The sequence below is a fragment of the Pelodiscus sinensis genome, chromosome 2 (assembly GCF_049634645.1).
Source record: "Pelodiscus sinensis isolate JC-2024 chromosome 2, ASM4963464v1, whole genome shotgun sequence".
Classification (NCBI taxonomy): Eukaryota; Metazoa; Chordata; order Testudines; family Trionychidae; genus Pelodiscus; species Pelodiscus sinensis.
Genome location: NC_134712.1, coordinates 255272941 through 255299700, shown reverse-complemented (window position 1 = coordinate 255299700; position 26760 = coordinate 255272941). Strand labels below are relative to the sequence as shown.

General features: G+C 51.5%; 1 protein-coding gene across 1 annotated transcript in view; it reads left to right on the top strand.

Moving 5' to 3' along the window:
* CCDC12 (coiled-coil domain containing 12) overlaps positions 1-25666 on the top strand; it is a 73716-nt gene extending 48050 nt beyond the window's left edge. Inside the window, exons 3-7 of the mRNA XM_075922978.1 lie at positions 14914-14993; positions 22153-22214; positions 22337-22371; positions 24003-24079; positions 25225-25666. Coding sequence (XP_075779093.1) covers positions 14914-14993; positions 22153-22214; positions 22337-22371; positions 24003-24079; positions 25225-25304 — 334 coding nt within the window. The 3' untranslated portion in view covers positions 25305-25666. The remainder of the gene's footprint in view (positions 1-14913; positions 14994-22152; positions 22215-22336; positions 22372-24002; positions 24080-25224) is intronic.
* Positions 25667-26760: the final 1094 nt, after the last annotated feature.

Sequence of the window (26760 nt, the reverse complement as noted above, 5' to 3'; positions counted from 1 at the left end):
TTTAGAAAAGAGGAGACTGGGGGGATATGATAGAGGTCTATAAAATCATGAGTGGTGTGAGGGTGAATAAAGAAAAGTTATTTATTAGTTCCCATAATAGAAGAACTAGAGGACACCAAATGAAATGAATGGGTAGCAGGTTTAAAACTAAAAAAAGAAAGTTCTTCACACAGCGTGTAGTCAACCTGTGGAACTCCTTGCCAGAGGAGGCTGTGAAGGCTAGGACTATAATAGAGTTTAAAGAGAAGCTGGATAATTTCATGGAGGTTAGGTCCATAAAAGGCTATTAGCCAGGGGATAAAATGGTGTCCTTGGCCTCTGTTTGTCAGAGGCTGGAGAGGGATGGCAGGAGACAAATCGCTTGATCATTGTCTTCGGTCCACCCTCTCTGGGGCACCTGGTGCTGGCCACTGTCGGCAGACAGGATACTGGGCTAGATGGACCTTTGGTCTGACCTAGTACGGCCGTTCTTATGTTCTTATGTTCAGGAGCTTTGATCGTTCCCACTAAGGACACCCATCCCCCTTCATGTCCTGCCGGAGTCAGCAGCGCTACTCCTTTTTGCTCCAGTAGCAGTAAGCAGTAGTGCTGCTGCACTTCCCAGACTAGCTGGGATGGTGTGTCCCCTTACTTCAGCTTGAGCACGGGGTCATAGCAATGCAGACCTGTGTCCAGGATACTATAGCAACAGGCTCTGCCTGGCTTTTGTGGGGAAGGCCTCATGGGTGTATTAGCCCGTACAACACCCCGTGGTTCTCCTGCTGAACAGTGCCGGAGCGCACATCACATTAGCTCCCCGTGCAATTCCAAACCTGCCCTCGTTGTGCCAAGACAGTCTGCCTTAGAGCCCTCTCGCCACTATCTACCACGGCGTCTGCCGGCCACGGGGCCGATGCACCTGAAAGGCCCGGGCGTGAAACCAGGGCAGCCAAGGCTGCAAATTCCTGACTCTGGGCTGTGGAGTTCCCCAGCGGCACAGTTCCTGAGCTGCCCGTCTTGCACAGCTCGGGTGCTACTCAAGCCCTCCTCAGGCAGTCGCTTTGCTCAACATTTCCCTCCCTCCCTGCAGAATATCTGGTAGCGTGTGGCTGAGACGGCCAAGCAAGGAAGCCATCGGAAGGGATGGAAAATATGTGGTCCTTTCAGGGGAGAATGGTGGCAGTTCATAACTGGGCAATATGGCCAGTGCGGAGGTGTGCTTTATCTAGGATCTGGTTTTGGATCATGTCTATCAGGGCAGCTCCTTAAGCTTACACTGCCGGGCGGGTCCCGTCCTGTGATTTTTTTGGGTAGTTCTGCATCTGCTTTGCATTTGGTGCTTAGCTTATTTGTAGCTGGTTGGATGATTATGCCACCCTGGAGCCCGTTGGGGTGCACCCCGGGGAATGAGGGGTGTCCCCCTTGGAGTCTGTAGGTGGCCTCTCCAACCCACAACAGGCTGCGGTCCCTGAGCAGTTAGGAGCCCGGCCCTAACACAGAGCAAGGGCTGCAGTCATTAAACAGTTAGGCTGTGTCCAGACTCAGGGGTTTTTTCGAAAAAAGTAGCCTTTTTTCGAAAAAACTTCCCCTGCGTCCAGACTCAAGCCGCGTTCTTTCGAAATTAATTCGAAAGAACGCGGCTTTTCTTTCGATGGCGGTAAACCTCAATTTACGAGGAAGAACGCCTTCTTTCGAAAGTTCCTCTTTCGAAAGAAGGCGTTCTTCAATGTAAATAGGGCTTCTTCGAAAGAGAGCATCCAGACTCACTGGATGCTTTCTTTCGAAAAAGCAAGCCGCTTTTTCGAAATTTCTCCGTGCAGTCTAGACGCTCTCTTTCGAAAGAGGCTCTTTCGAAAGATGCTTTCGAAAAAGGCTCTTGCGAAAGAAGCCTGCAGTCTAGACATAGCCTTAGGGAGCCAGGCCCCAATTGCAGGGGAGGCTAGCACATTTAAACAGTCAGTAATTAAACAGCTAGAGGCCCAGCCCTAGGGCAGGGCAAGATCCTCCCATTCACAACCAGTAAGCCCCGGTGCAGTCTGTCTCCTTGTTCAGGAGGGATTCAGGCACTTTGCCTGTGGCTGCAAACCGCAGGAGGGGAGACGGCCACCCAATCAAGGAGTGGCAGAGGGGCCATGGGCCCTCCTTACACCACCACATCCCAGCCCAGGGCCCTAACAGCAGCCGAGCAGTCGGCTACTGGGTCAGCAGAGATCCTGGTCCAAAACACACTGACTTGTTATGTCGGGGTCAGCGGGGGTTCACACCACAGCCCGCTGACCCTCGGCCAGACCAAGGTCGGCTATCCCTGGGCCGGCTCCATTTCTCCCCTCTCCGTATGGTACCGCTAGTAGGGGCAGGTCCTCAGGGCTGCACGGGTTGAAGTCCTTCGGCCAGATACGCAGGGCCTCTAGGTAATCATCCAGGAGAGGGCCCGGTGGCCCTGACTAGCCGTCTGCTTCCCCCAGGTGCGGTTCCTCGCTGGGTTGAACTGAGCAGGCTTCTGGCTCCCTGTCAGTCTGGGGCGAGAAGGCCGCTGGCTCCCTGGCTGGCTGGAGAGAGAAGGCTTCTGGCTACCTCCCTGGCAGGGCCCCCAACTAACCTTGCAGGCTGACCCTTTATATCCCTGGCCCCGCCCCTGGCTTCCTCCCAGGTGAGTCATCCAGGTGAGCCCACCATGGCTCAGGGAGGCGCGTTTCCCCCTCCGGGTCTGTGGGTGGTCACTCCAACCCACTACACATCCGATGCCACTTCTACCTCAGTCGTACTCAGCAGCATCTCGAAAGGGCCATCTCCCCCCTTGCTCACGTGGTCTCTGAGGAGTCCATCTGGAGAAGCCAGGCACCTCTCCAGTGTGGGCTGTTCAGACAGAGCAATGATGCGTGGATTTTTTTTGGGGAAGGGGCGACATTCCACAGGTGTCTGGAGAAAGCCCTAGGCAGATGCTTGGAGAAGAGGGAATGTGCTTCAGTTATTTAGTGAAAGCAGCCAAGCTACAGTGCTTGGCCACTAGGGTTGTAAAAAGTGGGTAATTGGGTAACCATATGACCACTGAAAATTTCAGCACTTACGTGGTTGCATGGGGTGTCAGCCAGCTCCTTAGGAGCCGGTGTGCACCAGGCGCCAGCTTTTAAGCTGGCTCCTGGTTCAAGCTGGATCTGCCAGCCCTGCTACCAGGGAGTTGGCGGCCACCCTGCGCTGCTGCCTCTGATACAGGCCGGCTTCTGCATGTCACCCCACTCCTGGTGAATTGGCTGCTTCCTGCGCTGCTGCCTCTGATCCAGAGGCAGCAGCATGCACTGGCTTCTGCCTGCCGGCCCCACTCCCAGGGAGCCTTCATGTAATCGTGCACGGTAATAATCGTTAACTGTGTAAACAGATAGGCTATGTCTGCACTGGCAGGTTGTTGTGGCAGAAGTATGCAAATGAGGCTAAGCATGGAAGATCGACGAGCCTCATTTGCATACCTAATGAGCCGCCATTTTTGCGGAAGAGGCTCTTGCGCTAAAAGGAGCTGTCTACACTGCCCCTTCCTGCACAAGAAAAACCCTCTTATGCAGTGCTGTTCTTCCTGAAAATAATCAGCGTAGCGGCATTGCGCAAGAGGGTTTTTCTTGCACAAGAAGGGGCAGTGTAGACAGCTCCTTCTAGCGCAAGAGCCTCTCCTGCAAAAATGGCAGCTCATTAGGTATGCAAATGAGGCTCGGCGATATTCCACACCTAGCCTCATTTGCATACTTCTGGTGCAACAACCCGCCAGTGTAGACATAGCCTTATCCTATTACATCCCTAGTGGCAACATGACAATTCTGAAGCTAACCTTTGTGAAGAAGGCAGTAGAGAGCTATTCCTCCTTCTCTGTGTTTCTCTTTCCTTTGCTTCCCCTCCTGGGGCAAGGCATCCAGGCATGTTGGAAAAGTACTGGATCATTTTAAGCAGACATAGTTTCTGGACTTTTGGGTTGGTAAGGCCTTCAGAGGTGCATCTGCCGCCTGCCCCAGGATGGAGTACTGTGGTATAGCTCTTCTTTCGGTGACTAGACAGAGAGGTGATCTCAGCTGAAATACCAGCTGAGAGATTTTTTTATTTTATTTTTAACAGCGGTGTGATACCCTCTTAGAAAACAATTCTCGGTTGCTATGTCAACCACAGAGCAAATACAGCAAATTCCCTGCATGAGGATATGAAGGATGAATAAATAAAGTAGCTTGAAAATGTTAAGAACCCTTCATTCCAAGTCATTTCACTGAGAACGAGGGTCAAGGAGAGATGGATGGCTGCTCGACCCAGAAATGCTGCAGGAAGTAGATGGTGGTAGATATGAAAGCATAATCTTGAAAACGATGTGGGAAATGAGTTATTAAATCAGGCTGAATACGAAAGTTCAACGGCAGGTAGAGTGGAAAATCTTAGCAACTTCCCTATGAGGACCTACAAATCTGTACAAATAATTTTAACAGAGTCCCAAGAGATAGGAACATAACATTCCGATTTGATATGTGGGTAAGCTGAACCAGAGAGAGGGAAATTGATTTGCCCAAGATTATTCAGCAACTTAGGGTACGGCTACACTGTGGGTTTGTTTTTTTCTGGAAGAGATATGCAATAGCGCTCGCATTTGCATACTTTTTTCCGTTTTTTTCCCAGAAGAAGCTTTTCTATCATTTGGCCCCATCTACACGGGGCCCAATGTCAGAAAACACCCTCTTTCAAAAGCCTCCTTCTTCCTTGTAAAATGAGGTTTACAGGGGCTTTCGAAAGAGGGGGCTTTTCCCTCGACATTTGGCCCCGTTTACACAGGACAAAATGGCAGAAAAGCGTCGTCTTCCATTTTTTCCCCCGGAAGGTATGCAAACGCCAGCGCTATTTGCATACCTTTTCCGAAACCCCCCCACCGTGTAGCCGTACCCTTAGTGGACTACGAATGGGATGCATCCAGCCCACTTAATTAGCCTCATTAACAGGGTCCTACACTTGACAGGTACTGCTTCTGCTGTTCTCTCTCTTGATTTCTGTTATTTCCACTCCAACTCCTCCAATGAAGTGGCTTTTGCTCACAAAAGCTCACGGTTCTATATATATTTTGTTTGTCTGTAAGGTGCCACAGGACTACTGGTTTTTTAAGTGACCGACTAATGCAGCTACCCCTCTGAGACAGAGATTGGTGGACATGGAAGTGGCAGAGGAATATTTCTATCGCTTTCTCGTTAGAGGACAATGAGGCGTTTCCATTTCAAGGGCATTTTTTCAAAAGCCCACTGGAGTCTTTCTAATAGAATTTGAAGGTGATGAAGCTGTGGAGTAGCTTGAGGAGTGAAAGTGCAGTGAATAATCAAAACCAGGTGGTATTTCTCTGAGGGAAATGGCCTGGAACAGCTGAGATACTTAAGAGGGCATGGAGGACTTGTTTAAGCATGGCAGTTGTTTCCCAAGAACAGAATCCACTAACATAGCCCCTGTGCTTCCAAATAGGAGCCAGTTGGAATCGTGAGCATCATGAACCACTGAGCTTTGGCTGGGGCTTGGGACAGACAGTGTACCATCTCATTCGGCATCTTCCGCTGGCATCTAGCGCAGGAAGACTTGAGGGAGTGACTGTGTGGATAGTATGTAGAACTGTCTAACGCTTGGGATCCTTCCGATTTGGAGGAGGATGGGTGACCTGGCAGGGAGACGAGCCTGTTGGGGAGGACTTCTGAATTCTGCAAGATTGGAGCCCTTGTAAGGTTTGGAAAGTCCATACAATTGCTACCTCCTACTGCAAGCTTTCCGCTGGCCGTCCCTCCAGTAAAATGCGCTTCAGCACCACATGCCTATGAAGAATTGCTCCTCACCTAGGAGAATGCTCTTGCGAGTTCTGGACGGTTGTTCCTTGGTACTAAGCTTCTCCTCCCCAAGACCGGAATGTCTTGCCTTTTTAAGCATTCTAGTTCATGCGCGTTCAAGTGGCTGCTCTGTAATAGCAACTGGAGCCGTGGTCGCTGCGTCTGGAGAAGTTGCTCTCCCGAGAGTTCCTGGCACCGTGAATTGTACTTCAGGCAGACACGAGGAGACCGTGTGCAAAAGACTTGGACGGCCCATTTATTAATATGGGGGGGGACACAACGTTCACGTCGTGACACACTCCACTCTCTTAGGGTACGTCTAGACTACAGGGTTTTGTCGACAGAAGTTTTGTCGACAGATACTGTCGACAAAGCTTCTGTCGACAAAGAGCGTCTAGACTACAGCTAGTTCTGTCGACAAAGCAAGCCGCTTTGTCGACATAACAGTGTGGATGCAAAGGACAGTGTAGATGCAATAATGCCTTCTATCGACAGAACTCTGTCAACAAAAGGCGTTATTCCTCGTAGAATGAGGTTTACATACGTCGACAAATCTGCTGAGTTTTGTCGACGTTATGTCAACATAACTCAAAGGCAGTGTGGACGCAGGTATAGTTTTGTCGACAAAAGTCCACTTTTGTCGACAAAACCCTGTAGTCTAGACACACCCTTAGTATGAAAAGCAAATGCGCGGAAGAAAGTTTAAAGCGCCTTAAGTATCCTGTTTTGCAGCAAGATAGTTCTTCACCTCTGTCGCGGTGCGTTGGGGGGTGGTCCCTGAGCCTACACCCCCATCCACAGCCAGATGATTCAGTCAGCAGGTAGAACCGACGGTTTTATTGGTTCCCAAGGTCACAGGGTAGCATAGGATATGTGTTCGCCCAGATCCCGAGAGCAGGCAGCATTATTCCTCTTGGGGGGGAAGAGGCTTCTGGGCCCCTCACCCCCTTTCCTGCTCCCAGCCTCCTCACTCCTCCTAGCCCAGACTGACACTTCTCACCAGCCCTGCCCCCCCAGTCTGGTGCAGCCCCGCCTATCCTGTCTCCCTTCCTGGCCAAGAGTTGTGATCTCCTGTGTCTGGGCCCAACACACATCTGCAGTGAGTCACGAGGAATTACACACCCCACCATACAGCAAAGAGCGAACACAGGATTATGGTAATTCTGGCCCCTGCATCTGCTCTCTCCAGCCCAAGAGAAAACCGGCTGAAGGCATATATTTACATTTCAGCGTTGTCTCCCATTGGTTCGTTTGGCTCCCTGCCAGCAATGCCCTTAGCTACCTGAGTTTAACCCTTTAGGAGGCCAGCACTCTTCCTATCCATCACATGCGTGATCACGTTTATTAAAGGCATCGCAGTGCCCGACATATGGGGAAACGGGGAAAGGTAAGGTGGTGCAGGCAGTCTGCACGTTCTTATTCTTGGACTTGGATTCCTTATGGCGGCAGCCGTAATGTTGCGTTGACAGGGTTTTTTGTTGTTTTTTTGTGACTGACTGAATGACTTTTGTCACATGTCAATGGTCAATGGACGGTGCTGGGGCAGGGGACAGAGTGCCAGTGGGGGCAGAGTGCTGGGGTGGGAACAGGGGGTAGGGGACCGGGTTCTGTGTCAGGGGACAGGGTGCCCGTGGGGACAGGGTGTTGGTGGGGACAGCAAGTGATGGAGAGGAGGAGAACAGAAATTAGACATGCTCTAATACCGTGGTCACCAACCCGTCGATCGTGATCGACTGGTCGATGGGGAGGGGCGTTCAGGGCCCCCAAGCCCCCAAGAAGCCCCACTACCTACCTCCAGCGACAATCCCAGTCTTCAAGGATGGGGTGGGGATTTGGGGGAAGGATGGGGCGATAGATCTTGGCTTGTTCTGACATTTAAAAAGTGATCTTGTAAAAAGGTTGGAGACCACTGCTCAAATATATATATATATGTATAGAGAGAGGGAGAGACAGACTGATTTATAGAGAATAAGATGGAGAATATCTTATTGCCCTTATATAAATCCATGGTATGCCCACATCTGGAATACTGCATACAGATGTGGTCTCCTGCTCCTCAAAAAAGATATACTGACATTAGAAAAGGTTCAGAAAAGGGCAACTAAAATGATCAGGGGTTTGGAACAGGTCCCAGTGAGGAGAGATTAAAGAGACTGGGACTTTTCAGCTTGGAAAAGAGGAGACTAAGGGGGATATGATAGAGGTCCATGAAATCATGAATGGGTGGAGAAAGTGAATAGGGAAAAGTTATTTACTTGTTCCCATAATATAAGAACTAGGAGCCACCAAATGAAACTAATGGGTAGCAGGTTTAAAACAAATAAAAGGAAGTTCTTCTTCACACTACACACAGGCAACCTGTGGAACTCCTTGCCTGAGGAGGTTGTGAAGGCTAGAACTTTTAACAGGGTTCAAAAGAGAACTAGATAAATTCATGGAGGTTAAGTCCCTCAATGGCTATTAGTAGGGTTTGCCAAGCGGCAGCAAGCCCCGCTTGCCAGCCGCATGGTTCTGCGAGCTGCGCATGCACAGATCGCGCTGTGCTGGTTTATAATCTACTTGCCATGGGCGAGTAGATTACATTATTTATTGAGCCCTGGCTATTAGCCAGGCTGGGTAAGGAATGGTGTCCCTAGCCTCTGTTTGTCAGAGGATGCAGATGGATGGCAGGAGAGAGGTCGCTTGATCATTGCCTGTTCTGTTCACTCCCTCTGGGACACCTGGCATTGGCCGCTGTCAGTAGACAGGGTACTGGGCTGGATTGGCCTTGTTCTGACCCAGTATGGCCATTCTTATGTTCTTATGACAGACAGAGACTACACTGCATCCCTGCCTGTTGGGGAATTGGATTTGAACCTGCCTCTCCATTGTGCTACAGCTTCATCCCTGCCTGGTCCACATGCTGCGTATCCCCAAATGGAGAGTGGCTTTAAGGGTGACAAAGCCTTACACTGCCAAAGGTTGCAGGAACAACGTGCCAGCGGCCCGAGTGGCTCTGCTTGTCTGCAGATCAACCCCACGGCCCAGGGATGCTAACGGTGTCATCCCCGAAGTGGCCAGTGTAAACTTCCCTAGCAGTAAAACCCTACTGGGTGACCATCTTGGCCCTCACTCTGTGCATACAAGTCATGGGGTAACTATAGGCCAAGCTGAGATGTTTCTGGGCATAATTGTGAACCACTAGCCGGCCAAAATACCTGTTTCCTCCAGGATTTTCCCTCTTACCTCAGGTATCAAACTCCTGTGTTGGAGAGGGCCAAGTTAGGGTTTTAACAGCCTTAAGTGGACTGTGTGCATGAGGGGTATGAAATCAGGGTCATGTAGGCCCCTTGAAATGTAGGGGTGAATAGGAGGATTGCACAAAGATCGTAGAACGTGGCCTTTGTGTAGCTTTTGTAAGTTGCTCCCTGTGCTGACCCCTGCGTTTGCCCGGAGAAGCTTGCAGAATCAGAGCCTTTGGACATGACGCACTGGGACTAATATGCTGTGTGCTTGTGGGAGGGCTGCTGCTCTCTGCCCTCTGGCTGTTTGTCCAAGCCAGAGCACCCACATACACAAGGAGGCACATAATGGTTATCTGGCTTGTCAAGTTTCACAGTTAAGCTTCACGGTAACACCCGCTTGGCTTGTTTGCTCGGCGCTATTGTTTCGGAGCGGCTGCGCTCCGGAAGTCTGTGCTAGGTTACAGTCATTAACAGGAAAACCTCCTTGACATGACCTCCAGCCCCTAGAAACTTTGAAAGGAAAGCTTCCATCCCGCAGAGTCCGACTGCACTGTGTGAGTCCGATAAACCCCTTCAGCAGGCCAGATCCGGCCTGCCGGCCAAGTATCTAGCAGCACTGCCTGACAGGCTGTTTGTTACCTTCTCTTTTCTCCAGGCTGGCAACCAAACTCTGCTTTGTGGGGACTGTTAATAAAAACATAGAGACCCCTGTCAGGTTTGTGTGGGGCCCGGTTCTGTAAAACCCAATGGTGGATCAGTCATTTGGGATCCGAAGGAATGAAAGGAGCGTGCCAGCTAGCAGTTGGCTCTCTTGGTAGCATTCAGTGGTAGTAAATTAACCTCCCTTGGTTAAATTCTTCCTCCCACTTTTCCGTAGAGGGTGATGGGGCTCCGTGGGCTGCGAATAAGATTGGAAGCGAGGTGCTGTTGGTTCCTGTTCCGATGTCTGACACCACCTCTGTGACCTTGGTTTCACCTCTGCCTCGGTTTCCCCGCCTAGACACACTCCATCTGAACCTAGGCATTGTTCGAATCTCTGCACCCCCCCCAAACCTCTGCCTGTGTGCCCCCCGCCCAGCGACGGGCATGGAACCCCCAGGGAGCCCTCTGCTGTTTGTGCAAGCACATCTCGGCTGGCTGCCCCCTCGCCTCCTCCCCGCACTTTTGCCAGGGAGTTACTTCACCCTAGCGCTGGCCTTAGCTGATGCAGCACCGAGTCCATGCTTAGCCCTGCTGGTGGGGGAAGGGCAGGTGCTCCAGAGCCCAGTGTTTCAAAGGGGCTTGTAGCTCCTGTGGAGCCCCAGGCCTCTTTGAATTGCCACAGGAGTCGGCTCTGCCGCTCCACACGGCTCTGTGGAATTGGGGGGCAGCGCTGTGTTCTGCATGGCTCTGAAGACTGACTGCCCATGGCCCTTCTGTGGTGACTGTCAGCCCCGCTGTCCATGCTGCTCCAGAGGACCAATATTGGGCCACACACGAGCCGATCAGCTGCAGAGGCCGGGTGTAGGGGGGCCTGCTGCCGTGCTCTCACTGTGCATGCCTAATGGCTACCACTGCGTCTGCATCCTGCTCAGCCGCAAGGGAGAGGACGTGGGTGAGAGGATCCCTCCTCGAGTATCCGAACAGGATCCAAGCTCCCGGTGCTGTTTGGAGAAATAGAAACCTGCTGTCGCGGGGGCAGCAGAAGGCTGGAAAGGCCTCTGGGAGGCGACCAGTGTTGCTGTACTGTGGTGGTAACTCTGCAGAATGAACGGCTGGCTCTTGTGAGACTTGGCACGCTTGGCGACTCGCTGATTTCATTCAGTACTGAGTGGTCTGAGCATTCTGTCCCAGAGTGGTCAGCCACACGGCTTTCCTTTTAACCCTAGAAATCTTGGCAAGTCCACTCACGGCCCTGGGACAACACCCTTTGGCTCAGAAAGCATTCCCGGAGGGGCAGTTCCTGTCCACAGACAATCAGTTGCTTCCGATCCCCCCCTCCGCTGAGTGAAAGATTTCTCTCCAGCGCCAAGAGCAGGCTGTGCAAGGAGCACAGCAGTCATGCTGAAAGGCGAATTCCATAACCTCCGACCTGTCCTGGACACAGGGAGAAATGTTTGACCTCCGCTTGTAGTTCAGTCCCAAGCTAAGCTCCACCGGAATCTGTTTCTTTTAATCAGCCTCGATCCAACCGCTTCTGCCCACTGGTGGGAAACGTGGCCTGTTCCTTGGTGTTATGTTTGGGTGGGGAGGGACACCACCTGGGATCTGTCCCAAGCTCTGACACAAAGTTCTCGGGCAAGTCACCACAGCTGTGTCTAGACTACACCTCTCTGTCGACAGAGAGATGTAGATTAGACACGTCGAAATTGCTAATGAAGCAGGAATTTAAATATCCCACGCTTCATTAGCATAAACATGGCCGCCGCTTTTTTCGACATGGAGTTTTTTCGGAAGAAAAAAGCAGCAGTCTAGACAGGGATCTGTCGAAAAGTAAACCCTTTTTCGACAGATCCTCATTTTTTGAGGAATACAGGATCTGTTGAAAAAGGGTTTATTTTTCAACAGATTCCCATCTAGACTACTGGAGTTTTTTCGAAAAAGCTCCATGTCGAAAAAAGTGGCAGCCATATTAATCCTAATGAGGTGCAGGATATTTAAATCCCTGCTTCATTAGCAATTTCGACATGTCTAATCTACATCTCTCTGTCGACAGAGAGGTGTAGTCTAGATGTACCCTAAGTCACTCTGGGACTGGGTTCCCACTCTTCCGCTTCTGTTATATTAGCTGTTTCTGTGGCCCCATGGTCATAATATCTGAGCACCACAAGCTTTAATTTAGCCCCCCAATCTCCTTGCAAGTACAGGGGAAACAGAGGCACGAAAACCTAGCAACACCCATGATGTCTGTGACAGAGCAAGGGATTGAGCTGCAGTCTCCTACATCTCAGGCTCGCACCCTAAATCCTGGGCCATCTTTCCTGTAGCGGGGTGGGTAACACTGCACCCCTTTCTCTTGCCTTCTTCCTGCTGTCTTTACATGGACTGTAAACTCTTTGGGGGCAGAGACTGGCTTTCACGATATGTACTGTCCCCAATGCTGCCAGGCCTTGATCTCGATAGAGGGCTCCCGGTGCTACCAAAATATGAACAAAAGTAGAAGTGAGATTGCAAAGAGCTAATGCTTTGAATCTGGGCAGTGCCACTAATTTAGTGGGACTTGATTTGTTTCTACTAAACACACAGGCAAACCAGTGTCAGGACTGACAGCCCAGTGCTGTTGACTGTTAGCGGGGTGGAGGAATTGGTACAGTATCAAGTGAAATGCTGCCCCTTGTTTTTGTGACCAGGATGACTTTGGATTCAGACGGACAGCGGTGTCATACTTCACACACCACTTACCCTTTGTCCAGGGGCCATTAAAAATGGAAACATGTCAAATTACAGGTTGTCCCTCTATAAACTGGGACTCTCTTCCAAATAAAAGGAAGTTCTTCACACAGCGCATAGTCAATCTGTGGAACTCCTTGCCTGAGGAAGTTGTGAAGGTTAGGACTATAACAGGGTTTAAAAGAGAACTAGATAAATTCATGGAGGTTAAGTCCATCAATGGCTATTAGCCAGGATGGGTAAGGAATGGTGTCCCTGGCTTCTGTTTGACAGAGGGTAGAGGTGGATGGCAGGAGAGAGATCGCTTGATGATTACCTGTTCGATTCACTCCCTCTGGGGCACCTGGCATTGGCCACTGTCGGCAGATAGGACACTGGGCTGGATGGACCTTTGGTCTGACCCAGTCTGGCCGTTCTTAAGTTCTTTGGTCCGGTAACATCCGTGGTCCAGGAGGGCCATGGACAATCCAGGGTCCGGGCTCGCTGCAGAGGTGGGAACCCCCCGTGCTGCAGAAGGGTGAGAGCCTGGCACAATGCAGCTGAACTGCCCCGGGAAGGGGAGGGGGGCAGGAGCCCAGTGTGCAGCCCAGCTGGGCAGGTGGGGGTAGAAGCTGAACTGGGCCACCCAGGGGAGCCAGGAAGCTTGGTGGGGAGGCCCGCAGCAGGGGGACCAGACATGGTCCAGCAAAATCCCTCATTTGGGCCGAGTCCAGAGCTCCAACCTGTATTCTGTCACGGATTTTTTTTTTAAAGGGAAAACCCCAGTTTTCAGTGTTTACGTAGGATCTCGATGAAAATGTTTTGTCGTCCGATGTGCTGCACAGCAGCAGTCCAACGCTGTTTCAGGGCAGTTCTGACAGTTGATGCAAGTGCAAAACCAAAACGGGAGTTAATTTCAAGGTCCATTACAAGCAGAAGCGCCTGCAGCCCTTTTGGCATCGCAGGGGAAGTGCGAATGTCTAGGTTTGAATGACCCTCCGGTGCATCATTTAAGAAATGGGTTTTAGAACAATGTGATTGGTTCCCCCTTGGCTTTGTCTTCACCCCTCGTGTCCGTCTCTGCCCTCCCCCTCTCATTTGTAATGTATTTTGCATTAAACTGAGAGCCTTACAGATGCATTAACAGCTTAACCAATTGAAAGCTTTGGAGCATCTTGAGCGCATAAACCAATCTAAAGTGTTAGATTGGTTTAATCTTCTTTAATTTGCCTTATGGGCTACAATACTATTAGATTGCACCAGCTGTTACTTAGCATTGTTTACAGGCACAGGAGACAAGCTCCCTGCTCTGAGATCTTGCCATCCAAGGCCTCGATCTCGCAAAAGCATTTGCAGATGCTTCTTTTTGATTATTATTTGCCTGACTCTGGCACCAGGGAGCCCTAGTCCTGGATCCCTGCTGTGTGAGGTGATGTACAGTGAGCCCGCTGAAGTAATAAAGTTACAAGTCAAGTTACGTATGTGCAGAGTCAGGCTTATAAGAGACTTAAACTTGGGGGGAGGGGAGGCTTATACAAAGAACAAAAAAAGGCCCCAACAGGAGAGGGGTTCATCAGCATCTCTGGAATTCATCACGCCCTGGCCTGGAAAGAACTGGGAAGGGGTTCAGGAATGCTTGGCCTATGCTGAAGGTGGTCTCTCTCCTCCCCTGCAGCTTGTTGAGTGGATGAGCTCTGCCCAGAAACCCACACTGCGTTCTCCTTGCTTTGCCGTTTGCCTTCCGTAAGCCGCTGGGTCTGAACCCCTTGGCTATGAGGCCGACAAGGGCTGTTCGGCTCTAATTCACCTTTCACTTCTCTCGACTTGAAAAACACCCTTCCCGTCTGCACCTTGACCGGACGCCAGAGTTTCCGCTCTGGGGGGCCCTTCGTTGGCTTCAGTCCCATCAGCACTCGAGTGAATGGGACCCTGCATTAGGGACGTTGAATGGCGTTTAAGCAGCTGATCAATGAGGCGATGGAATTTCCATCGACTAGTCGCTTCGTCGATAAGAGGGGGAACGCGGAGCTATAGCGGGGGGAGCTCCTGGCCCCGGGAGCTAACCCCGCTGCGGCTCTGCCTTTTAAATGTAGTAAGAGCCTGGCGGCTCCTGATATGTTTAAAAAGCACAAGCCGCAGCAGGGGGACTGGGCGCGAGCCGGGAATCAGCTGATGCCCGGCTCAAGCCTGGTCCCCTGCTACGCCTCTTGGCTCCCCGCAGAGATAATGCTGGGGGAGAACCAGCTCCTGTCGTCCCCCCCCGCCTCTCTCTGATAAAGGCAGCAAGGTGGGGGAGGAGCAACTTGTCAAGTCAGTAGTCAACTATTCAATAAGCAAATGCTTCACGTGGAGGAGCAAGCAGCCTGGGTTGTGCCTGCTTAGTTCAGAATCTCCCCCTAATGTATTGAGGGGAGGAGGTGGGAACTGGGGCGGCCGCCTCTCTGTCCCGTTCCTGCGCATGTCCGGTACGGCGCTGGCGGCCTGGCGAGAGGAACGGGCACGTGCTTACACTCGTCTCGCCTTCTCCCCTTGCTTTCTAGGGAGCTCAAGTTGCGAAACTATGTTCCTGAGGATGAAGAGCTCAAGAAAAGGAAGGTGCCTCAGGCCAAGCCAGCCTCAGGTAGGTGCTAGAGCAGGGGAGGGGAAGCTTTTGTGGGTCGGGTGCTGCTGACTCCCAGAAAAATCAGTCGGGGGCCGAACACAAATACATAAGAACGGCCGTACTGGGTCAGACCAAAGGTCCATCTAGCCCAGTAGCCTGTCTGCCGACGGTGGCCAGCATCAGATGCCTCGGAGGGGGTGGACCAAAGACAATGGTCAAGCAATTTGTCTCCTGCCATCTGTCCCCAGCCTCTGACAAACAGAGGCCAGGGAAACCATTCCTACCTCCTGGCTAATAACCTTTTATGGACCTAACCTCCATGAATTTATCTAACTTCTCTTTAAACTCTGTTATAGTTCTAGCTTTCACAGCCTCCTCTGGCAGGGAGTTCCACAGGTTGACTACACGCTGTGTGAAGAAGAACTTTTGCTTATTAGTTTGAAACCTGCTACCCAGTAGTTTCATTTGGTGTCCTCTAGTCCTTATATTATGGGAACTAATGAATAACTTTTCTTTATGCACCCTCTCCACACCAGTCATGATTGTATAGACCTCTATCCTATCCCCCCTCAGTCTCCTCTTTTCCAAACTGAAATGTCCCAGTCGCTTTGAAAAGCAAAACCACGGCAACAACAAAACCCTGATATGGTCCCTGACTGAGGAGGGGAAAGAGACTCCCCACGTTCCCCCCCGCTCCTCAGAGCCTAGGGAGGCTCAGGCTAGTAGAGTTTGTGTGATCCAACCCCGCACTAGGGTGGAGGGGAGGCTGGAGCGCCCCCAATGCTGGAGGGGAGCCCTAAGCCTGGGGGGCCGGATCCAGGCAAGCCGGGCCCCTGGGCCTGAGGTTCCCCACCTCCGTGCTAGAGAGAGAGCTTTTGAGAAGCAGGGAAGGTCAAAATCATTCCCACCCCCTTTCAAAACAAAAAAGAACAAGGAGGAAGACAGCATGAAAGTAGCTAGACTGAACATCCTGGAGAGTGAAGTCCTCTGCCTCTAGTACAGGGTCAGCAGCAGGCCCCATTGCCTCCATGTTGCCCTGTTTGGAGAGATGGCTTTGGCTAGGACTGTAACAGGAACATCTTAATCATGGTCTATTAAATCACGACTGGTGTGGAGAAAGTGACTAAGGGAAAAGTTTTTTACTTGCTCCCATAACACTAGGACTAGGGGTCAACAAATTAAATGAATAGGTCGTGGGTTCAAAACAAACCAAAGGAAATTTTTCTTCATGCAGCGCAGTCAACCTGTGGAACTCCTTGCCAGAGGATGTTGTGAAGGCCAGGGTTTTAACAGGGTTCAAAAAAGAGCTAGATACATTCACGGAGGGTAGGTCCATCAGTGGCTATTAGCCAGGATGGGATGGGATGGTGTCCCTAGCCTGTGTTTGTCAGAAGCTGGGAATGGGCAGTAGGGGATGGATCACTTTCGAATGGGTGGGTGCCCCAGCCAAGGAACCGCCTGTCTGCGTCAGCGAGGCCAGGCAGGGCTGGGGAATCCCCAATGGCAGAGTGGCTATGCGGGGCCGGGTGGCCCTGGCTTGGGAACCCCCTGGAGGCAGCTGGGACAGGCAGCAACTGGGAAGCCCCGGGGAACCCCCAGCGGCAGCAGGCCAGGCTGGTGGCGGCTGGGCAGCTTGGTAGGGGAACCCCAGGGAACTGTGGTGGCAGAGGGGTGGGAGCCAAGGAGCGGGGCATGGACCTCTCTTGGTCTGGCAAACTCCCTGCTTTGGGACAGCTCAGATCTCCTGGGTGCCGGACCAGAGAGGTCCAACCCGTAGTTTTGTGTCATCTTCAAATGTGGCCACCTCACCAGGCCTGCTGACGGGAACGGAGGGCGGGAGCGCTGCCCCAGATCCAGTGATCCCAAAGGGCCTGGGGTTCCCGGCTGCCACCAGATGCTGCTATAGTTGCTGGAGCCAGGGGTCCTTTAAATAACAGCGGGAGCCCCATGCGGCGTGCTCCGGAACCTGGGCGGTGCTGAAGGGCTGGTGGGGGGAGGCTAGCCCTGCCCCTTCCGGGACTGCGGAGCTCCCCCCCACCTGGCAATCAGTCTGCCCTCTGCATCTTACTGTCTACCTCGTTTTCCAGATCACAGGTTGACTAGGAGATGTCCCAGAACAAACCCCTCCCACCATTCTAGAAACTAGTTAGACCTATCCTTTGTTTTCTATCTTTTAACCACCTGCCACACCACGAGAGGATCTTCCCCCTTATCCCCAGGGTACTTTGCTTCTGAGCCTCCGGTGAAAGACCTTGTCAAAGACTTTCTGGAAATCGAAGTACAACAGATCCACTGGATTCCTCTTGTCCCCATACATGTTGACCCACACTTGGGGGGCCTCTAGTTTGGCCTGGAAAGCCATATTCAGGCCCCTGTGTTCATCTCTTGGACGTCAGTGGAAACCGTAGGCACTTAGCACCTCTGAAAACCAAGCCACTTTTACTTTTTATTAACTTTAAGCAGCCACATTAGAACATGTTACCCACAAATTCAGGGCTTTCTATCAGGCACCATTCTGCGGCTGGAAAATTCACTTATACTTAAATAATGTAAAGCAAAAATCTTTAAAATGTGTGCTAAGGATCAGGAGTGGCAGAAATTAGTTTTGAAAGTTTGCAGAAAAAATACCCTGTAGTACAGGAACGGTGGCTTTGATTAGAAAGTTGCGGGGGCTCCGTGGATCTCATCTGTGTGTAGAATCTCGTGGTTTGCCCTCCTGTGAAGCGTGAATGGCGTTTTCCCTCCGTTGCAATGATGGGAAGCGGACACAGCTGCCTCGAGTGATTGGTCAATGATTTAGACCAATTGGTGCTCCGTGGAATTCTCCCACCCTCCTCTTAAAGAGACAGAAGGTTTGGGGGGGGGGGCTTTTTTTTCCCGACAAATCACAAGGCAACCCTACGGTCAACCCCACGAGGTTCCATGGTCAAATAAAATTGGCAAACACTGATCTAGATAGTGGCATGATGAGTACCTCATAAAGTTAGTGGATGATGGCAAGCTGGGAGGGGTGGCAAGTTCTTTGGAGGAGAGGGTCACCATTCAAAATATTCTGGACAAACTGGAGAAATAGTCTGAGGTAAACAGGATGAAATTCAATAAGGAGAAATGCAAAGTACTCCACTTAGGAAGAATCAATCTGTTGTGCACACACAGAATGGGAAACGGCTGCCTAGGAAGGAGAACTGGGAGTGACTGTGGACCACAAGCGAAATACGAGTGAATGGTGTAATGCTCTTGCAAAAAAAAGAGAACGTTCTGTGATGTTTTTGCAGAAGTGTCATCAGCAGTACACAAGAAGTAATTATTCTGCTGAACTCGGTGCTGACGTATAGGCATCAACTAGAATATTGTGTCCAGTTCTGGGCACCACATTTCAGGAAAGATGTGGAGAAAGTCCAGAGACGAGCAACCTAAGTGATAAAAGGTCTAGAAAACATGAACTATGAGGGAAGGATGAAGGAATCAGGCTTGTTTATTGTGGAAAAGAGAAGACTGAGAGGAGACACGATAGCAGCTTTCAAGAAACTAAAAGGGTGCTTTAAGGCTGAGGGAGGAAAATTGTTCTCCTTGGCCTCTGCTGATAGCACAAGAAGCAATGGGTTTAACTTGCAGCAAGGGAGGTTTAGGTTGGACATTAGGGAAAAATTCCTACCTGTCAGGGTGGTTAAACACTGGGATAAATTGCCTAGAGAGGTTGTGGAATCTCCATCCCTGGAGATATTTAAGAGCAGGTTAGACAGACATCTATTAGGGGGCGATCTAAATCAGTGTTTCTCAACCAGAGAGAAGTTTGGGGGGATACGTCAACACAACTGAAATTTGGAGAAAATGGAATTTTTGTTTTAAGTTTTACAGCGCTTGATTATTTTTATAATACCAAAAATACACCCAAAAATTTCATCGCTTGCCTGGCTACGATTAAGTTGTTTAAACACATGTGTTGCAATGGTAGAAAAAAAATTGTGTCTGAAAACTGTAGGTACTGGGGGTACTTATAATTATTTTATTTTTTTTGAAAAAGGGGTCCTTGATTTAAAAAAAAAAAAGGTTGAGAAACACTAATCTACATGGTGCTTGGTCCTGCCATAAGGGCAGGGACTGGACTTGATGACTTCTTGTGGTCCTTTACAGTCTTATGATTCTATGATAATGTTCAGTGATGTCCAAGAACTGGTTTTCTTTGTAGCTCTATCATCTCCTTTAAAGAGAACGCCAGTGGCTTGTCCTAGCCCAATTCTGCTGCCATGAGGAGCCTGGCCTCTGGCTGTGTTGTGTGCTACTCTCTGCCTTGGGAGAGGAGTTGCTCTGTAGCTGAATCCTGGCAGTGTTGGGTGTAGGCTTGTTTAAAATCAGCGACGGGGGCAGGGGGAAGAGGAGAGACAAGTCAGGAAGCCTCATATGTATCAAACCGGGGTGTATTAACTCACAGCCTCATAGGAAGTAAAATAGTTTGACGTAGAGGCCAGGTAAGAAAATGCAGATCTCGCCCTTTTGATCTTGCGAGAGAGAGAGTGACTTCCCTTCTGTATCTACAACTGAACCACACTCTAAGCAGAATTTGGGACTAACCATATTATCCTAGCCTGGACTGAGTTTCCATGGAAGTGGACCAGGCTGTGTCCTGCCTGTGGTTCCACCACTCAGCTCCGTTTTCCTAACCACAGTGCATCTTTTCCTTGTCTCTGAGTTTTTATTTCCATCATTCAAAGCCATTTCCTCCCCCAGGGAAGCACAAAACAGACCCGAATTAAACCAAAAGGGTAATGTGTTTCCCACTCTGCAGCGGTTATCTGCAGTAGGGCATTTCTAACACCGGGGGAGGGGGCTGTGTGTGATAGAAATAGTGCACTCAAGCGCAGAATCGGGTCCGCTGGTCAGTACTGCTTTGCTCAGCCTCCCCTCGTTGCAATGTCTGGGCAGACAGTAAGAGGGAACTCCACCACTGTCTCTTGTTCCATTTGGAGCTTTACATTAGTTTTCATGTAGGGATTTTAATAGCGTTCAGGTACTTCTCTGAATGCAGAGATCTTCCAGTCAGAGTGACCATCACAGGAAGGAAGGAGCTAGCATATGCTGTGTGGAAGTCTGAATTCTGGGGTGGCTAATGTAAGGAGAGATTAGAACATTAAAAGTAATTTGCCACAGAACTGCAGAGTGGGAAGTCTCCCATGAATACAGCAATCACAGGGAACCATGTTTACCAATCATCCTTTCAGTGCTTCTGCTTGTGGGACTTTGTCCTAGCTCTCAGACAGTGTTTCTTTGGGACCAGTCTGTGGACTGGTGCCTGTCCCTGAGATCTTCCTGATGGAGGTTTGGAAGGCAGCAAGCCCGTGCCGGATATCGAAATGATCAAGAACCACTGTTGTAGGAAATACTGCTCCTTCAGGAAAACTCAGTCCTCTGCATCGTTGCTTGCTTTGAATTAACATTGCCAACTTAAGTCATGTACTATAAGCAAATCCAAGTTCCTTTCCAGTGGTACAGCAGCAGAGGTTAACATGTAGAGTCCAGCTGACTTCAGTTCTGCCGCTGCTCCCTTCTTGCATTTCTCTCCATTCAGACAATGGATGTCCGTTCCACTTCTGGGCTATGTCTACACTGGCAGCTTCTTGCACAAGAACATCTTGCACAAGAAAACGTCCACACTGCCGTGTGCGAGCTGTGCTTTTGCGCAAGAGCATCCATGGCCGTGTGGACACTCTCTCGTGCAAGAAAGCTCTGATGGCCATTTTAGCCATAGGGCTTTCTTGCACAAGAAATCCCTGCCAAGTGTCCACACTGCCCTCTTGTGCAAGAGCTCCTGTGCAAGAGAGCTTACACCTGTTAAAAAAGAGCGTAGCTCTTGCGCAAGAAGCCCTCTCTTACCACGCACTACAGGCAGTCCCCGGGTTACGTACAAGATAGGGACTGTAGGTTTGTTCTTAAGTTGAATTTGTATGTAAGTCGGAACTGGTACATATTGTAGGGGAAACTCTAGCCAAACATTTCTCCAGAGCTCAGTTTTATTCTCCCACACCTCACTTCCCTCAGTCCTTTATTCTCAAGCTGAGGTGTCTGCTGAGAAAAGCCGCTCCGCGTCTCCCTGGTCTGCTGGGGGGGGGGGGGGGCGCTAGCTTCGCGTCTCCCTGGTCTGCTTGGGGGAAGCAGCTAGTGCGGGGTTGCCTCACCCCGTTTGTAAGTAGGGATCCAATGTAAGTCGGATCCATGTAACCCGGGGACTGCCTGTACTGTAAATTTCCTTGCGCAAGAGCAGGCGGGCAGTGTGGATGCTCTGCGGATTCTTGCGCAAGAACCGCCATACTCGCGCAAGGAGCCGCGAGTGTAGACATAGCCCTGGAGTGCCATGTTTGAGCATGGGAATGGTTCTGTACTGAAGTAGTTGCTAAAGCATGTCTGTTAGGGTTAGCATTTGTACACGCCCCAGAAGGACCAGTTGCCAGTACCCCTTCAAAGTGAAGCACCCGTCAGCTCTGTCCTCACGCTGGCTTTCTTGTAAGAGCCACTCGGTCCACACATCCACACAAGTGGCGCCATCACAAGACTGACCACATACGCCACAACATCAGGGACTCATACCACTGCACGTCCTGTAATGTGATGTGTGCCGGCAATGCCCCTTGGCCTTGGAGAATGGCCAAACTGGACAGTCTCGACAACAAAGGGGTAAATGGATGCAAATCAGACATCAGAAATGGTATCACACGGAAACCCGGAGGGGAGCATTTTAACCTGCCTGGTCACTCAAACATGGATTTAAAAGTAGCCATTCTTCTACAAAGGAATTTCACAAGCCAATTAGAGAGAGAGTACGGAACTGGAATTCATCTGTAGATTTGACACCATTACCCTGGGCTTGAATAAAGACATTAACAGGGTTGGTACATTACAAAGCCAATTTCTATCGCCTTTAATAGCTGCATTTCCACATCAAAAGCTATGCATGGGACACAATCAGCCCACTTAATTAGCCTCATTAACACGAGCCTGCAATTGACAGGTACTACTTCTACTGTTATAGCTCTCTCTTGGTTTCTGTTATTTCCGCTCTAGTTCAGCTGAGGAAGTGGATTTTGCCCACGAAAGCGCACGATTCTGTATATTTTGGTTAGTCTCTACGGCGCCACAGGACCGCTCGTTTTTTCGCTAACATTTGTTCTGTTGCTCCCTCTAGTGGAAGATAAAGTAAAAGACCAACTACAAGCAGCGAAACCAGAGCCTATCATTGAAGAAGTGGTACGTGTCTGCTTTGCAATACCCGGTTTGAAATAGAATTGTGCTCGCTGGTAAATGCCCTGTTTCCCATTTGTATTACTTTAGCTCCTTTTAATGAGAATCCCTTTGTTCCTTTCCTCTAGGATTTGGCAAACCTCGCCCCCAGGAAACCAGATTGGTAAGTGTGATCTTAGGATCACACACCGCTTTCGTGTGTTTCCATGGTAGCCGGGTCACTCTCTAGCAATTTCCATAACTTTAACCCTGGTACGGTTACACTAGCTGGGATAGGACAAGAAGTTGGGAAACGCATGTTGAATGTCGAGGGAAACTTCCCAGCAGTGAGAGCTGAGTGTAGAACAATCTCCAAGGGGGAGAACTAAAATCCCCACAGCACCACGAACGCTAGACTGCAGCAAATCTCCATAAACGTCCTGTAGAAGAGTATGAACAGGCTCTGGCTCTTGGGATTGGCTACGTGGGCGGTGGTGCTAAACTCCACTTTTTGAGAATTTCTAGGACGGGGCACACTTTGGCTTGCTTATCATTTGCCCAGTGACAAAGGGCTCTGGTGATGCTTGTACTGGGGTCGAGGCCCTAGTGTGCTAGGCACTGTACAAACGCATGATGAGCAATGGTCCCACAGCATCTTCAGTTCAGGACGTGGGCAGGTGTGGGCATCCGTGCGACACACCCCCAGCAGGGAACGGCGTGCGCAGGATAATAAGCAAAAGAACGTGTTACTGCCGGGCCTCCGAAGCTAAGGAGAGAGACGTTTCTGATGGAAATGAGGGGCATGGAAGTGCTCCTCCACCTCCTGTTCTGAACCTCGATAGATACATCACAAATCGCACAGGCCTGCAGGTGGAGCAGTAGACCTTTACTGCCCCAGGCTCCCGGTGGGTTGGGTGTTTTGTGCTTGCTTGGGGAGTTGGCTTCTCTGTGAGTTTGACTATCGCCGTGCCACACGGGTCCCTGGGTGCGGGTGTGGGGGAGGGACTAGTGGGAGTTGTGGGGTTCACGTGTCAGGAGGCAGATCAGAAGGAGTATCATGGAGCCCTTGGTGTCACTGAGGGTGCTGCTGTTCTCAAACTACAGGGAGGGCAAGGATTGCTGGGTGGGGAGGGGCAGAGGCGGAGGGTTTCTTCATTCCCCTTCCTCCCCCAAGGAAGTGACACGCACCCTCCCCCATGAAGCTGGCACTTCCTGTACCCTCCCCATCCAATTCCAGTTTGAAGGGAATGCTGCTCCGCCCCCACTCCGGGGGTGGTGTGTGGGTTCAAGGGATGGTTTGTGGTGGTTCCCCCGAGCCCCGTATGTCAGTGGGACATGGGGGCCTGGTTGATGCAGGGGCTGGCATCAGCATGACTGGCCCCTCTTCACCCCACCATCGTTTGGGAGAGGAGGAGCTGGGGGCTTTAAGGAAGGGTTGTAATGGATGCAGAGCAGGGCCAGAAAGAGGTGGGGTGGGGCAGAGCCTGGGGGGGGAGGAGAAGCTGTCCCACACCCTGCACTCTGTCTAGGGATGGCCCTGTGTCTAGGGAATGCAAGTGGCAGGGATATCCCCATAAGACTGGCCTGCAAGGTCCCTTTGCCCTGGCTCTGAGGATGGTGAGGATGACGGTGCCAGTCTCTGCCCCAAGGAGCTTACAAGGCAGAGGCCGTGCGTCTGTGGCTGGACTTCCTCTGAGGCCCCAGGCTGGCTCTGAATAGACCCCTGGCCCCTTTCATCTGAGCTCCTTGGCTGCCCGTGCGGGTCTGTGTGCTGGTGTGTTGGGCTTTCCCGCTAATTACCATCCTCTCCCCCAGGGATTTAAAGCGAGACGTGGCCAAGAAGCTGGAAAAGCTGGAGAAGAGAACGCAAAGGGCAATTGCTGAATTGATAAGTAAGTGCCCGGCCGCCGTTGGCCTGCCCGGCAGGAGAATATTACCGACTTGGAAGGAGTGAGGCCAAGATTTTCCAAAGGCAGGAGACAAAAGTTAGGCTCTAACCTGCTAGCTATGCACCCGCCTCGGGGCTCCCAGCAGCTGTGCCGGAGGGATCTGTGGGGAGCTCAGCCCTTTGAGAAGCAGACAATGTAGTTAGGCACCTCCATATTTATCTTTGAAAGTCATGGCCGTGTTGATGAGCAGCGACGTGCTTCGGGCTGCCACACAGACACCCCGGGCAGAGGCTGTAACGGTGTCCTGTTCCATGATGGAGCTGGACTTCTCCCGCCATCGGACAGCTCAGGGATCCCAGTGCGAGCTCGGGGGCGCTCGGTAGCACTTTGTACACGGGAAAGCCTTGGCAGAGTGTCAGGAATCAGCTGTCCCAGCTGCCCCCTCTCTAGGGGCGCCTTCTGGAGTGAAGGCCAAGACTACAACAGGGCTCAAAAAGGAACAAGATCTGTTCATGGAGGTTAAGTCCATCAATGGCTAATAGCCAGGATGGGTGGGAACGGTGTCCCTGGCCTCTGTTTGTCTGGGGCTGGGAATGGGCGACGGGATGATTCCCTGTTGTGTTCACCCCCCCTGGGGCATCTGGCATTGGCCACAGTCGGCAGACGGGACACTGGGCAAGATGGACCTTTGGTCTGACCCAGTCTGGCTGCTCTGATGAGTGATGCTGCCCCCTTCTGGCAGCCAGCCACTGATCCCCAGAGCCTGGTCTAAGTAGGGCTCTTCCTTCCAGCCAAGAATTTACAGGGTAGCGCTAAACCCTGGAGGAGAGGGATAGCTCGGTGGTTTGAGCATTGGCCTGCTCAACCCAGGGTTGTGAGTTCAACCTTTGAGGGGGCCATTTAGGGATCTGAGGTAAATCTCTCAGGGATGGTACCGGGTCCTGCCGTGACATGTTGTACAGTAGAAGCCAGATTGGCCTAGCCATTTGGGTGACAGCCACTCTAGAAATAACTGGATGGAGCCAATCCAGGGTCAGTGGAGCAGGTGGACGTGCTGGCCGTTTGGGTAGCCTGGTTCAGATCACGCCCTCTTCCCGTGCCGTTCTGAACTCCAGTTACACAGTGATGGCTTTTCTCTTCCCGCGCAGGGGAGCGGCTGAGAGGCCAAGAGGAAGAGCTGGCATCAGCTGTTGGATTGGCAAAGCAGGAAGGAAGTGATTCTGACTAAGGAGGTCTGGCGGGCTGCCCTGGCACAGAGACTCGCTACCGTCTTGTCCCTCTGCTCGCAGAATCCGTCCCTCCCTCCGACTTCGGGAGAAGGGAATCTCTCTCGGAGCCCTGAACATTTCCGCCACAGCACAGCAACTCCCACGAGGGCAGATGTGGGGCAGCCCCATAGACCCTTCTAGAACCACGTGCATGTGGCTTGCCCTTTGGGAGCATTTCCCACGGGGGACGTCTGTGCCAGGCGCATGCTGTGTCCTGCCTTCTCGTCCCCTGCAGAGCATGCCCAGCAGTATGTGGGTTGGGATTGCGGGTGGGGGGGCGTTCGGTGAAGCTTTTTGATCAAATAAAAAGCCTTTGGATAAAGCACCGGAGCAGGTTAAAGGAGCACGTGGCTTTGAGCAACACGCAGAACCCCACGGAGCCTGAAGCAAAGCCTTCCCTGGGAATTGCAGCCACTCCCCACACTGGCCAGGATGGGGCATCTTGTGGCTTCAGAGTGGTACCAACGCTTGCCTGGGCCAGCGTGTTTCCCTGCAGAGTGGGGAGGAGCGTAGAGGCCCAACTCCTTTGCTGACCCCTCTTGTGTCTTGGTACAACGGAGCACAGGACGTAACTAATATGCAAGAGCGGGTGCACATGGGAGGGGCTGGTGAGCTTTTGACCCTTAAACAGATGAGGGGCGGCACCTGTCGTGGTGTGGAGACTTTGCTGGAGGCCAGCGAGAATCCCGGAATGGCCTTGCAGCTCGAGAGTTTTCTCTAGGGCAGCGGTTCTTAAGCTTTTTGTTCCACGGACCACCCCGCTGAACACAGAGCTTTCGGGAGATCACCAGCCAAGCACCCATGATGACAACATGGGTGCAGGAGGGAATGGAGGTGTGGGGTCTGGCCAGAAGGTAGGGTGCAGGAGTGGGCTGCGGGTGGGAAGTCTGGGAGGGAGGGTGCAGAAGCGGGTGAGGGTCTGGGTGGGAGGGTGTCTCCTTGAGGGGCTTGAAGGCACAGGGACAGGGCATGAAGGTGATGGGGCATTTGTCTATCTCCATGCCTTCCACCACTCCCAGACACCGCCCCCTGCTGCTCCCATTGGCCATGATTGTGGCCAATGGGAGCAGCAGGGAAAGCCTTTGGGCGAGCGGTTTCCTGCGCTGCAATTGCCTCAGCTGGGGGAAAGGGAAACGAGAGCGCACAGAGCCAATTCCTTCCCCTGCAAGCCGGATCCAGCTCATGAGGTTCCCCCCATCTCTCCTACCATGGGAAGCTAGTATTGGTGTTCCAACCTCGCAGGGGTGGGGCACGAGTGCAGCCTCCGTGCGCCGAGGGAGGGAGCGAACCCAGCCCACCTGCAAAATGATCACGAACCACTAGTGGCCCATAAACCACCCTTTGAGAACCACTGGTCTAGCATCACTAAAAGTGGCCTTGCCTGCGTTCTAGCAGAGATTCATGCCAGAGTCGTGT